The 14,432-nt window shown below is 44.8% G+C and overlaps 1 protein-coding gene across 2 annotated transcripts in view; it reads right to left on the bottom strand.

Annotated features, from left to right (window-relative positions):
* Positions 1-14,432, bottom strand: part of LOC116938794 (zinc finger protein 385D-like) — an 89,913-nt gene that overhangs the window by 51,934 nt on the left and 23,547 nt on the right. For both annotated transcript variants that reach the window (XM_032946432.2, XM_032946431.2), the window contains exon 2: positions 12,934-13,067. In XM_032946432.2, coding sequence (XP_032802323.2) covers positions 12,934-13,067 — 134 coding nt within the window. The remainder of the gene's footprint in view (positions 1-12,933; positions 13,068-14,432) is intronic.

Genomic DNA, 14,432 nt, shown 5'->3' with positions numbered 1-14,432 from the left:
TCAAATGTTAGTTGAACACCTTAGGCTCCAGCGCAGCAGCACGGTACAGCTTTAATATATTATTCATGTTTTTTTTTCTAGTGACATGTTCACTAACTGATTTGGAGGCCGATGCCTCTACCGGAAACAGTCCCATAGCAAGCGTCGGCAGTGCGCTTTCAACACGGCATGGCAACAGATTGCATGAGTCACTTGGTGTTCCTTTCTTGAAAGTGTGGCATATGTCGAGGGTTATGGCAATTCGTTTTGAAATCGTAAAAGCCAAAATACTTTTGATTTAAAGTTTTCGTGACTGCAGTGATTCATATTCCTGTTCTTTCGGTGAAGTCACGTTGAAGGGAAACAATAAAATAATAAAATATATAAAAAACACGATAAAATTCTCACGACGTTTCGACTGCAACACAAGCAGTCGTCATCACACCTGATGATGACTGCTTGTGTTGCAGTCGAAACGTCGTGAGAATTGTATTGTTTTATATATATTGTATTATTTTATTGTTTCCCTTCAACGTGACTTTACCGAAAGAGCCAAAATACTATTTTACTCAAAAAACATTCTGACAAGATCAATTGAGAGTATATATGTTTTAAAAGTAATGCTCCATCTGTTCTATGATCCATAAGCATGACAAGAGCATATCGTCATAGCATAGTCTCCAAAAACGTTTCATTTTTCCTCACTTTAATGAAAAAGACAACATGCATTAACAATACATATGAGATCAGGGCATGTGTCAAAAAAAATCAAAGCACAGGATAGTTTAGTCAATCGCGTTGGTTTGCGACAGTGAACTTCAGAGTGAATCATATATTGAATACATAACCGTATATGTAATTATTGTATGAATGCATCACGTATTAATAATGCAACGACAATGCGAAAAATAAAGATATTGCCCGAATACACCAGCCAGACTCGTGTGTAAAATAAAGCCATGTATTTTGTCATTGTGAACTGCCAGCGATGCGCAGGCAATAACACTTGTCGACGAATGATTTGAGCTTTCTGGTAAAACATATCAGTCAGAATGTATCGTGTGTGCAGTTACAACGGTCGCTGAGAGCTTGGCAAAAAAAACACCCGATTAGAGCCGCACACTTGGTAAAAGCGTGTAATGCAAAAGCGTGTAATGTAAAAGCGTGTAATGCAAGCAATTAGAACCGGGGCTTTGTTCAGCTGGAGCTGTCTCAGCACGTGCCAGCACTAGTTTCTTTTCGCCCTCTCTAACACGTACAGCGATCATAATTTCGACTTGTAACACGCCGCAACGCAGTTCGCTCACTCTCAAAGAGACAGAACGACTCAGAGGCGTGAAATACCACAGGCAAGTTGGGAAGGCAGCCAGTCAGTAAGCCGGACACCAACAATATCCCGGGCACTGTCTGTGCCCCATCCAGCACACCCACCCAAGTGCTCATGTTTACGACAAAGGCTGGTATTAAAGTAATAAAATGTGACTTTAACCGGTGGGGTTACTTTTGCCAAAACCTAAAGCTAGGAGGTTATTGAAAGCATATGACTCGTTAGCGTTGCTCGTTCATGGATATTCATATTCTGTGGGGATATTAAGAACCACCGCCACCATTCCTTTTCTTATGTTCATAGCCATGAATCCACAACCCTCCAAATAACAACTGCATACTCTGTCCCCTGATATTTGATGTTATCCTTCTCTGAGTACGGAACTATCAACTCCCTTTGGTTACAGGAGCTAGAACCAGACCACAGGACCTCCTGTATTCCACAAAGGTCCAACTATGCACCTCCGATTAGCGCAGTTGGCTACGTACAGGCGCAAAAGAAGTGCAACATACTGTACATAGAGATGAATAGCAACAGCCTTTCCTATCCAGCAGACATTACCTTGTTGATACCAATGGCATTTTCCTACGCTTTCTGGAGGTTCTCTGAGTGGGGAATTTCAATTCCCTGGCTCTGCCAAAAGGGGCTTGGGCTAGGGTCTGTCACGGACACCTATCTCCGCAGGACCTCTGGCACGTGCTTATTTACATTTTCAGTATTTTGTTCTTTGGCAAATGACATTTAAGGTAGAAAAAAAAACAACCACCAATCCTCACTTTCCTGTTGCGCCAGATGGTAACACTGGTGGATTGCGTGAGCAATCCCCTCTGGGAAACGCTTGCAGTAGTTGGCTGATTACCCTTGCGGCGAGCCCACATGGTTTACAGGGCCTCTGCTGTGGAGCGAAGAACCGGTAAACCCTCCATCCTAAATTATCTCAACAAAGAACCGCATACACGCAACGATACTCACGATAACAAAAGCAAAAGCCCCCCCCCCCCCCCCATATAGTCTTGACAGGCAGTTCAGGCAAGTGCTCTTAGTGATTACCCATTAGGGCCAACATGGCACACGCATGGGTGGTGTGGTCAGCAACTATGCCGTGCTGCCTTTGTCTCCCTAGTCTCTGATATTGCCCCACCACGCAGGGTACCTATTTAAGGCTGAGTCGACCTCGGGGAGAACGAGGATCGGTTGGTTAACGCTGGTCGGCAGTCGAACTTGGATCCGCAGGGTTTCGTAGCGCAGGGCTCTAACCACATCACCGCCGCATCGATGAACCACAGAGGAGCGGTAAGGCAGCAAAGCACCCAGCCAGTGAAGCAGCAAACGTTTCCAGTGAAATGTTAGTTATGAACGCGCTGATTTGTACTGCATGCAGACATATAAACCGCACGGCAGCATTAGTCATCAAGTGGAAACGGTTTGCCCTCGTTTCTCATGCTTGAAGGTTCAGGAGGTGCAGTCCTGCCAAAAGTGTGCACTCACACGTCTGCAATAGGAGGAACCTCCACTAGAGGCTGCTCTAGAGAGCGTATTTGGCCTACTCTTCCATGCTGACCAGACGTCTTGGAAGACACGGCGTATGTACACTTTACACCGCCACACTATTACAAAAACAGTGATCCCCATATAGCCTTAACAAACTGTTGGGGCAAGTGCTAATTAACGAGCACCTACGAAGGCCGGCATGGCACACTAGGGGGTGGGTCGCCAGCACCATGCCCGGCCGTCTTTGTTTCCCCAGCGGCGATGTTTACACACAGCACCAAATACTAATTTGGGGCTGAGTCGACCTAGGGGAGGCCCAGAACCAGTTCAGATAATCGTCACTGGTGTTGGCCTTGAGCGGGAATCGACGACCACTTGTGTTGCGATCGAAACGTCATAATTTTTTTGTTATTTTGTTATTTTCTTTGAACCGATCGACGTGACAAAACCCAAAGAATATGAATTCCTGCAGTCACGAAAGCTTTAAGTCGAGGTCACCAACTCTTCTCGATGTATACACTCCTAGATTATGAGTTTATACATTTTTGTGAACCTGTTGTGCGTGACATTAGTTTGGGGCGTTTTACACAAGGTGAATGTAAATGTGTTGAAAAGACCCGGGTTTGTCTAAACCCATCATGCTAAAAACAGGCCGCTTCAATTGGTTTTCTTATCTTCGTGTGTAAAACTGGTTGGGGTTCAATCGACTCGCGTTCAATTGCATACAATAAACGGGCTGTTGTGAGGAATTGTTCAAAACTTGTAGACTTGGACAGAGTCACCATCTCACTGGTTTGTTAGCTTCCTCGCCTGGTATGCAGGAGGTCGGGGGTTCGATCCCGACGGTGACGACTGAATATTTGGAGTTTGCATGTCTCTCTCCCCATGGTCGCGTGGATTTGTTTCTCCAGGTCCTCCAGTGTTTCGCTCCACATTTAGAAACACGCGTTGAGACTATTTCGATGATTTTGCTGCTATAAATGTCCAAATGATAAGCCACTTTGTTGAGCTATCATTTGTGGCCAGGTGGGCTTTGCTTGGTAGGATGGTTTAGTATTTGTATGTGTTTGGGTGATTTGTTTACCTTTCCTGTACTTTGCACTCCTATCGTGTTTTTGTGTTGTTTGTTGTTGTAACGTTCTTACCCACCCCTACTGGACATCTGTGAGCTTTATAGCTCATCAGATTCCTCCAGGATAAATACATATTCTGATTCTGATTGGCTATACATCGTGAAATTTGCATGACAGTCAAAGAGCACCACCATTTTTTTGGCAAGTATTTTCAGCCAAACAAGTGTAGGCTCGCTCGGTCACGAGCAGGCGAACTGTCAAACTCCTCGACATCACGGTAATAGCATAATTCATGGACTAGAGAGCATTTAGCAGGTTGTGGTGGGTTTTATGCAGCTATTTTCATTCTGCATTTCTGGCCAGTTGCTGCAAATTTCACGTTGTTACAGTCGCCCGTAACACTAATAAGCAAACACGGGCACGCTTATGAAAACCAATGTATCTCGTATATTGCTCGCTGATTATTATTGAAAATAATAAATTCAGCATTTCCATAACAAGAATCACTCTCAAGAGCCTGACAATTAGGAACATAATCAAACACAAATATACGTATAATGTGTGGTGGATAATGTAGGACAGCAAATGCAATGACTGTTCAAGGCAATTAAATATTTAGGCAGGGAAATGCCTTTACCTGTCCAAATGTTCACAAATCGTCAAGATTAATGTCCTTGCATCTAATTGGATTGATTAAGAAATCATTTAACTTAAGACCTATTTTGTAATATGAATGAAGCTGGTGTGTGTTTTTTATATATACTGAAGCAAAATACATTATTGATACTCATATATTTTTTAATGTATTTATCCAAAACAGATGAGGATGTTTCAATAGGTAATTGAAACTCTAATTATTCTTTAACTTACGTTCAAGATTTTGGTAAATATATATACAGTGAATAAGCCCGAATCCTGGTACTTGTGTAATTTTCTTTTCCCTCCACCTGCAAATGTTGTTTCTATCACACGGAGGCGTTCGCGACCAATATCATCCATAAAATCGTTTTTTTTTGGGGTTAGATCGCATACATTTTAAATGTGTCGTTAAACCCACCACCACCCGACACAGCCAATTAGTAAGGTTTGTCACGTAAACAAAACATGCCTATTCGTTACTAGTACAGCACACCGGTGTGTTGGAGAGCAAATCCACAACATTTACAATTATAAATGTTGTGGAATTGCCATGTATTGTTTACGTGACACCCCTTACTAATTGGCTTTGTCGGGTGATGGCTGGTTTAACGACACATTTATATGTACGCGCTCTAACAAAAAAAAAAAAACCTATATTATGGATGTTGCTTCTAGATGGCAGAAGATTTCGTGATGAGAGATGGTGGGGCCGTTGCACACCTGCACACGAGAAGAGCAGTGAGCCGTTTGTTTATTTTTGTGGTCTCAGAGAGTGTGAAGACAAGCGGAATTTAGCCCCCCCCCCCCCCAAAAAAAAAATGAGCAGTGATATGGTGACAACTGAACGCAGCACGGAAATGTTTACGGTTGGGCACAAAGAACACTGTCTGCTCCTCCGCCATGGCCCGTTGATCCAAAGCCGCTGGGTAGTGGAGGCCATAGTTTAGGTTTGTTAGTCTTGGCGGGGGGGGAGGGGGGGGGTGGGGGGTTTGACCATATTTCACCACGCTGGTCAGTGCTGGTTGGTGAAGGGAAACACATTTTGTCTTGCCTCTCGCTGACTACTCGGCTAGTATCGTGCCCCTATCCAGTATAGGTACTCAGGTCTTCAAGGCACTCAAGGCACTCTCGCCTCCAACAAGACAGTGCTCATGCCATTGACAGTGTTAATCCACAGAAACACAAGCGTGGCCACGAGTTCATCCTAACATCCATGTGTTTCACTGAAAGGAATCGTTCTGCAAACTCGTACCAGTGTCTTTATTTCCCTGCGGCTAAGGAATGCACCTGAACGTGATCGTCCACAGGTGTTGAAATTAACCGATGATGATAAATGAGCACTTTGACCATCAATATGCTTGATATCTCATCTATATATGTATGTAGAACTTCCTTCGCACCCTACGTAGCCAATCGTGCCAATCGGAGTTGCGGGGGAAGGACAACAAACTAAACACATGAAAACTGTTCTCAAGAAATTCGTTTTCAATCTAGATTTAAAAGCGCATAACTCGTGACTGACTTAGGATGCGAGCACTCATGGGCGGAGTTTAGGGGGAGGCGTCACGGGGGGGGGGGGCAATGCCCCCCAAACTGGGCACCTTTATTAATATACTTTCAGTACATGATTCCTAATGCGATGGACAAAGCGAACCCCTGCCCACCCCAAATATAGAAGTCAAACTCCACCTATGTGAGCATTGAATCTCAGCAACGCTGCCTTGCTGCTGGAACACAGTCGGTGTGGCCTCCTCGTGACGCATGGCCACGCGATAAAAGGGGAACATTTTTCCAGTGCGTGTATTCTGAGAGAAAAACGTTTCCTACGGAGAAGTACGCAAAAAGAAGAGAGAGAGAGAAGCGAGTTTTTGTTTCCAACGTTGCAGCAACGGCAGTTTGTTCTTGACAATGCTTTAAAATCAACCCGCAGGGTCCATTTGAAACTCACGCCGGAGAAAATGCCGCAGCAACCACAGCTTGATGCATTTGGGCGCCTCTTAAGATTTCGCTGCAGCTGTTAAGCTAAAACATTTACCATCAATAGATCCAAGATTTGTAATGCACACGCCATATTTAGAAAGAAAAAAAGCTGAGATGGAAGCGCGGATGGGGTTGAGAATATTAAACTAAATCAAGTTAATGAGAACAGAAACAAATTATTTTTAGTCCGCTCTTAAAAGCACCGATCGTCAGGACTGAGGATACATCAGGTGGAAAAAACTGTTCCAGACCACCGGGGCTGCAGATGAAAAATAGTAATAAGTTGCTCGCAATCCCTTTTAGATTTGCCAATCCGTAAATAGACTGAGATAATAGGTACAAGAAAATAAATTAAGCTTAAGTATTTTCCAAATGTATAAACATTAAATTATGAAGCTGCAATACACCAGCTTTTAATACCACACCATGGGTTACCGAGAATCATTATTTTTGAGTTTCAACTGCACGAGTCAAATATGGATACTACAATGATGGCAGAAAAGGTAAAAACATAGATAGGGGGGAAAAAAAATCCAATATGAGAAACTTTAAACAAAGTTAAGAAACAAATAAAGCCATTTTTGGTGGAGCAATATCTTCAAAGCGTATAAGTTGTCCATAAGAGCTTACAGTGGTGACATTTCACACCATGCACAACAAATTGTGAAATGTACAGTATAGAAAAAGTATTGCACTTGCGTATTTTATGTAATGCTTGTATCCCGTGTTATTAAAAAAAACAATTTTAATGTTCACATTTGTTGTTTAGCAAGCACTAACACTTTAACATTGTCACGCCTATTACAACCCTTACTATGCATTCACGTTATTTGTTGTTGTTCTAAATTCACCTGCAGGGAATGATTCAATAATCTAACAGAGAAGCCCAAAGTTGGGCTAAATAATTTACACGAGTGACGAAAACGCGATGTACCAAAAACGCGACAAATTAGCTGAACAATAGGAAATCATTGTTGGAGGGACAATGCAATACATCCCTATGTCTTGGGACATTATTGACTGTGGACTGGGATAAAATAATAATATTAATGACAACATGAAGATAGGGGTATGAGAGAACAGCTTGGAGCACATTTTAAAAATGTTATTTGAGACTGAAAAGCAACACTGCTATATGCCTAAAGAGGGATGGTTTCAATAAGTGCATATTACCTGCTTTGAAATATGAATGTAAAAACATGGGCACCGACAAAGAAATATAGAACAAGCGCTAAAAAGTATAGAAAGCAGCGCTCATGGCGAACATGAATGCTGGGAATTACTTTGAAAGAAGAAAATTCGGTGACGTAACGAATAGGAAAAAATTAAACCTCATTGCCTATTAAGGGCGGTATTGCGCACGGGCAGGACACACACACACACACATAGCTGTAATTGCTTTATTTTCTTACAAATTAAAACCTTTCGCCTGGAGATGGGAGCATCTTCGTTCGCAAGGGAGTCCAGGGCGTCGAGTGATACGCACGTAGCAAAGACGCAATGACGCACAAACATGTTTTAAACTCACGGGAGTAAAAACAAAACAACGAGCTAATGTTTCTCATGATTGCTTGCCACGCTGTGTGTGCAGTGCAATGAATGCACCACGATTCCGTGAGATTCTCTAATCGTGCCCGCAAGACAGCAGCTGCATTGATAGTTTTCTACCCAATTAATATCTGTACGGAGGAGAATACGTGAAGAGGAAGACTCTCCGCAATGAGTAATCGTGATGCATCGACATCAGAGGCACACATCACACGTTGTCTCCCGTCAATCACGTACCATCGCACGCGAATTATTCAACAACGGAGGCCTCTTTAAATCAAAGCGCAGTGTCCTCGCATCGCCGAGGAGTTGCAGGATTACAATTTCACGACAAATGCGCAATTATGCACTTGGGACAACGTCGCGAATGGCTGTAAGCAACAGCATTTCCGTCATTGCTTGATACACACCGCGATATCACGTCCTTGGCAATTCCCACTTGAAGTGTATGAAGCAACGGCAATATGGCCAATGGGGATGCCCAAGAGAAGCAGTCCATGGAGTGGGGTGGTGGTGGCGTGAGTCTGATGGCTTCGCTGGCCAACGTCGACGTTTCTTTCCTCTCTCCTCCGGCTTAATCTTCCAACAACATCCCCGCTGCTTATGTTAACAAGACTCATGAAGACACATCCCCGGGTCATAATCTCTGTTTTGAAAGATAAATCACGCAATATATGCGCACTGTGTGTGTGTGTATATATATTTTGCTCTCGGTGAAGGAGCATCAATCATCACGCGAGCTCCAGTCATCGAACAAAGACGGTCATCGCATCGCGCGCTTTAAGATGCGCTTCCAGCGGCCGTCTGGAACGCTCTTCCTGCCGATATTAGGAAGCCACTGGGCGCTATGCACTTTTAAATCATCTAGATTGAAAACTCTGTTTCTTTTGAACTGCTTTTTGTGTTTAGTTTGTTGTCCTTCCCGCGCACCAACAGAATGAATAGTACATACATTCCGGTATTACATACTAAAGTGCACATTGCATTCAATAATGTTTTGTTCGCATTTAAATGTTATATGATACATGCGTGTAGGCAAATCAAATAAAGTTAAATATTATATATTCCCCCCTGGACACATGTTAAGTCTTTCTTGAGGCTCATGGTTCTTTCACAATGTTAAGCATCTCACGGGCATGCCATGGATTCTCGCAGTGTTTGTTGTTATAGTTTACCTGTTGTGAATAACTCACCCGGCCCTATTGGCTGCAGTGCACCAGCGGCTGTTGCCGATCGTTCAGGTCTCATGTCAGCTCAAAAAGTGTTGTCTTTACTCACAACCTTTCTATGAGACAAAAGCAGGAAAACTACACACACAAAAAAACTGTTTTTTATTTGACCAGGTAAGACCTACTGAGCTACGTAGCTCTTTTTTTAGAATCGACCTGGCCACAAATGATAGCTCAACGAAGTGGCTTATCACGATGAAAATTCATAGTAGCCAAATAATCTGAATGCACGTTGATTCTAAATGTGGAGGGGAAAACCGGAGGACCCGGAGAAGAATCCACGCAACCACGGGGAAGAGAGACATGCAAACTCCAAATATACAGGTGTCAGGACCTGGATCGAACCCACGACCTCCTGTATACCAGGCGAGGTAGTTAACATACCAACTACCCAAGGTTATTGTGGAGGGTTCTCTAAGTGGTGTGCATTCACCTATTGCTGCTGAGCAAACTCATTTAATAACCTCACCCCCCTTTTCTCAAAAAGTGGACTCCCCCTTAACTGGCGGACAGTTAAATGTTTGTGCCACAATATCTTGGAATTTTATCTCAGTTTCTTGGGGGGGGGCGGGGGTTGCCTCAGTTTCCTGCCTTTTTTTCTCCACACGTGTTCTTCTTTTTTCAGGAGGGGTCTCATTGATTTGACCCCTTTGGGATTGACATGTGTATTTCTGTATCGGAATTGGGGTGACATCATGTGTAGGACATTTGCTGCTGCAAGGTTAACTAACGTCTGACACCATGTGTTTTTTTATCTACAGTAATACCCCAGTTTTTACTTCCGGTATGCGTTCCTGAAAGGCGCGACGACGAATATCTAAACGACGTAAATCGAAGAGATTTGCAGGGCAGTACGTGGAGGGGAAGGCTGAGAGGCGACGGATAACGAGACAGGACGGACGATGATGCTGTCAGCGACGTAAGTGTGGGGGTTGAGGCAACGCAAATCAGGTAGCGGTGTTAATAATAAAGTGACGGCGTATTTGCGAAACGACTTAGAAAGGGGAGACGTAAATCGGGGTATAGCTGTGTATGTATTTTGGGGCCTCAATATTTCAGAGGTCTGTGTCCAATGTTTAGCTCTCAACATTAAAGATTTTAAAAACAAAGGCATTACATTGTAAGAAATGCACAAACATCCAAGGGAAACGTTATTACAGTATTATTACCGTTACTGTTTACGGGCTCATTATATAACAAACAGCATCGTGAGCATTTGTAAACCAACGTTTAATTGAAAGCAATTGGAACACGATGAAATCGGTACAATTATATCTATGTAAACGTATAAGCAAGTGTGTGTGCATGCGCTAATGAGCAGGTTTGCATTATTGTGTGACGATTATACAAGCCATAAGCGAGCGTGTGTGTGTGTCTGTGCAATGGTGGTGTCGTGGTTAACGCACTGCGACATGAACCCGGTGATCCGAATTCGACTCCCGCTCACAGCCAACATCAGTGGTGAGTATCTAAAGCGGTCCTGGGCCTCCCCTAGGTCGACTCAGCCTTAAGCGAGTATTTGCTGCAGTGGATAAACATCATCACTGGAGAGACAGAGGTGGGTGGGCGCGGTGTTGGCCACCCAGCGCCTTGCGTGCCGTGATAATCTTCACGGGTTCTGCTCGCTACCAGCACTTGCTCCAGCAGTCTGCTAAAGGCTATACGGGGGAGTCTGTCTCTTTTGTGTATGCCTGTGCATGTGTGAATGTGCAGGGTGGTGGTGAATATTGTGCACGGTGCAGAAGAAGTTCAGTATAAATACATACATGCACATTCTTGTAAATCAGTATGTGAACCTTATTCTGGGCATGCTTTCTGTTGACATGGATTAAAATGAGCATCTGTGAAGACAAAGGTTGCCTGGTGTGATACAGGCAATACCAATCTCTCAGAGGAAGCTCTCTCCTTCATTTATGAAGTTGAATGACGGTATTTCATTGTGTTTATGTGTTTATATGTGTGTACGTGTGTGTGTTCGAGTGTGTGTGTTTGTGTCCAGGTCGACTCAGCCTCAAATGAGTACCTGCTGAGTGTAAACATCGCCACTGGGGAGACAAAGGCGGCTGGGCGAGGTTGCTGGCCACCCACCCCCTCGTGTGCCACAGTGCCGGTGGCCTTCATAGGTGCTGCTCGCTAACAGCACTTGCCCCAACAGTCTGTCACGGCTATACGGGGGATCTTTGTTTTTGTTTGCGTCAATGCTAATGAACATACAATCATTTGCGCGGCCCGTGTTGGCAGCTGCGAACCCCCACATGCGCACAACATGCACTCTGTTCTGCTATAACGGTAGTTTGTGTTCCTGAAGAACACCGAGTTATGGAAGCATCGCGTTATAAGTAATAATCTCCATATATATAAAAGGCAAAGTTGTGACTATGTGTGTCTGTTCCAAATGTTTAGCGTACTTCCCGACATGCAACAAACTTGAAATTTGACATGTGGGTACTTTTCAGACTGTACACCATGCAAACATTATAAAAATACACTTTTGTTTTTTTTGGGGGGGAGGGGGGGAGCTCAATAATGTATATATTTTGCACGGCAAGTGAGCTATGACGTCAAATCTGTCACGTGACCTGCGCATGTGGAAGCGTAACGCATTGTAGTGTAGTGGTTAGCGCGCTGTGTATGTGTCTGTGTGTGTCTGTCTGTGTGTGTCTGTCTGTGTGTGTGTCTGTGTGTGTGTGGAAGCGTAACGCATTCTAGTGTAGTGGTTAGCGCGCTGTGTGTGTGTCTGTGTGTGTGTGTGTCTGTCTGTGTCTGTGTGTGTGTCTGTCTGTGTCTGTGTGTGTGTCTCTGTGTGTGTGTGTCTGTATCTGTGTGTGTGTCTGTGTGTGTGTCTGTCTGTGTCTGTGTGTCTATGTGTGTGTGGAAGCGTAACGCATTGTAGTGTAGTGGTTAGCGCGCTGTGTATGTGTCTGTGTGTGTCTGTCTGTGTGTGTGTCTGTGTGTGTGTCTGTCTGTGTCTGTGTGTGTCTGTGTGTCTGTCTGTGTATGTGTCTGTGTGTGTGTCTGTCTGTGTGTCTGTGTGTGGAAGCGTAACGCATTGTAGTGGTTAGCGTGCCGCGCTACAAACCCGGCGACCCGAGTTCGATTCCCACTCACGGCCACCACCGGTGACGATTATTTGAACCGGACCTGGGTCTCCCCTAGGTCGACTCAGCCTCAAACGAGTAACTGGTGTGATGTGTGAACATCGCCACTGGGGAGACAAAGGCGGCCGAGCGTGGTGAATCCAAGTCCCGGGCGAAGCCGGGTAGTAAAGCTAGTATATAATATAGGGTAAAGCGCAGTCCGCGATAACACGGCAGATGCGTGTGCAGGCTGAACAAAGACTGAGGCGCTTGGGTAGCATCTACATGCATCCAGCAGCATCCCACCTTGTAGTAATGATGCGTCGCCGAGACAGCCGTACAACCGCTTATTCCTGCTCACTGTGACGTGGTTCTGTTCACTCGATCGCGTTATATCCAATTCACATCGGCGTTATATATACAAAAATTGTTCTCTAATAAATTAATCCCACACGCATTATAGGAGAACGGACCGTGCATGTAGCCGTTGGTGCAATGCACGCACGCACGGTGTATGCACGCATTGACTCGCCACTTAGTGGCGAATGCCGGTCGCGGTTGTTGTTGTTGTTGACTCGCGTGCGACTCACGGCGTGGAAGTTGCTGTAGAATCCCAGGGACGCAAGCGGGAAGTTGAAGAAGGGCTTCATCGCGAGGCCGGAGCGCAGCATCGGCGCGTGAGCCCGCACCACCGCAGGCATCCCACCTGCCTGGTACGCCCCAGCTGGGGGAGGAGTGGGGAAGAAGATGAACACAATGCTTCATGATGCTGTACTGCATTACCCTTGCAAAGAGGCATCTCCTGTGTTGCTAAGAGTACGGTAGCACAGCAAGTGGAATGAATTCCGTCAGCAGGGGGATTCAGTGTCACCATCCTCACCCCACCTTCGCATGCGTTGGTTTCGTCAGGATACTCCGGTTTCCTCCCATGTGAATAAACGCTGAATAATGGAGTTGGCCAAACATCCCAATATAGGACCGCAGAGCTCGGGCAATCGTTGAAAGCAATTCTGCCTGCTTTCAAACTTGTCTTTGGTTTCCTGCACCTCTGAAATAATTATCTCTCTGAGAGAATGAAAACTGCACGTTACAAATTCTAAACTATTATTTATCTTTTTGTGAGAAATACACTTTGACTTGATAATATTTCCATTAACTATCTGGGTATGTATGTGTATATACGTGTATATATGCATATACTGTACTATAGTTGCAAATACAATATTATATTAGTGTTTTCCAAATGTTTTTTTTTTTTTTACAATGTCAATATTATGGATGGCATTAAAACCGCTAACACACTTTTCATGACCGTGTTTCTCTCTCCGGGCAAGGCTATAGCCCACACCATTTGGCCAGCCGGGCAGGCTGCCCAGAATTCCGTTGGCAGCCGAGAATGGGAGGCAGTAAAATGAATGTTGGGGACGTGGGAGCGCTGCAAGCGCTTGTGTACGTGTCTGTGCGTGCACGCGGGCCCATGCAATTCACCGTGGGCACGTGCCGGCACATACATATTTTTTACCGTGCACCTCGTCCGTGCCCTCATTAACGTGTGACTGCATTCATACGTTGCGACCTGCATCGCTAAAAGATCGCGTAGGCATGCGTGTGTTAATGCGCACATTTATGCATGCACATTTGCTTGCTTGCATGCATGTGGATGAAATGCACGCATGTACATATGCTTGTGTATATAATTGCGTGTTGCATTCATTGCTGTGTATTTCAGCATTCAAAAATAATTATTCCGTATGTGCCTGTATGCAAGTTTGTATTATTATTACTTGCGTGTGCAGTGGTTACCACACTGTGCTATGAACCCAGTAACCCGGATTCGATTCCCACTCACAGCCACCATCAGTGACTATTATCAGAACCGGGCATGGCTCTCCCCTAGGTCGACTCGGCCTCAACATGAGCACCTGCTGTACTGTGTAAATATCGACACTGGGGAGACAAAGGTGACCGGGTGTGGTGCTGGCCACCCACCCCCTCATGTGCTGTGCCGGCTGTCATAGGTGCTCACTAACAGCACTTGCCCCAGCATTCTGTTAAGACTAAACGGGGGGAGGAGGGGGGGAGGTCTTTG

The sequence above is a fragment of the Petromyzon marinus genome, chromosome 4 (genome assembly GCF_048934315.1).
Source record: "Petromyzon marinus isolate PM22_M1 ecotype Great Lakes invasive population chromosome 4, UKy_Petmar_22M1.pri1.0, whole genome shotgun sequence".
Classification (NCBI taxonomy): domain Eukaryota; kingdom Metazoa; phylum Chordata; class Hyperoartia; order Petromyzontiformes; family Petromyzontidae; genus Petromyzon; species Petromyzon marinus.
The sequence above is the reverse complement of the archived record's forward strand: the minus strand, read 5'-3'. Positions and strand labels throughout refer to the sequence as shown.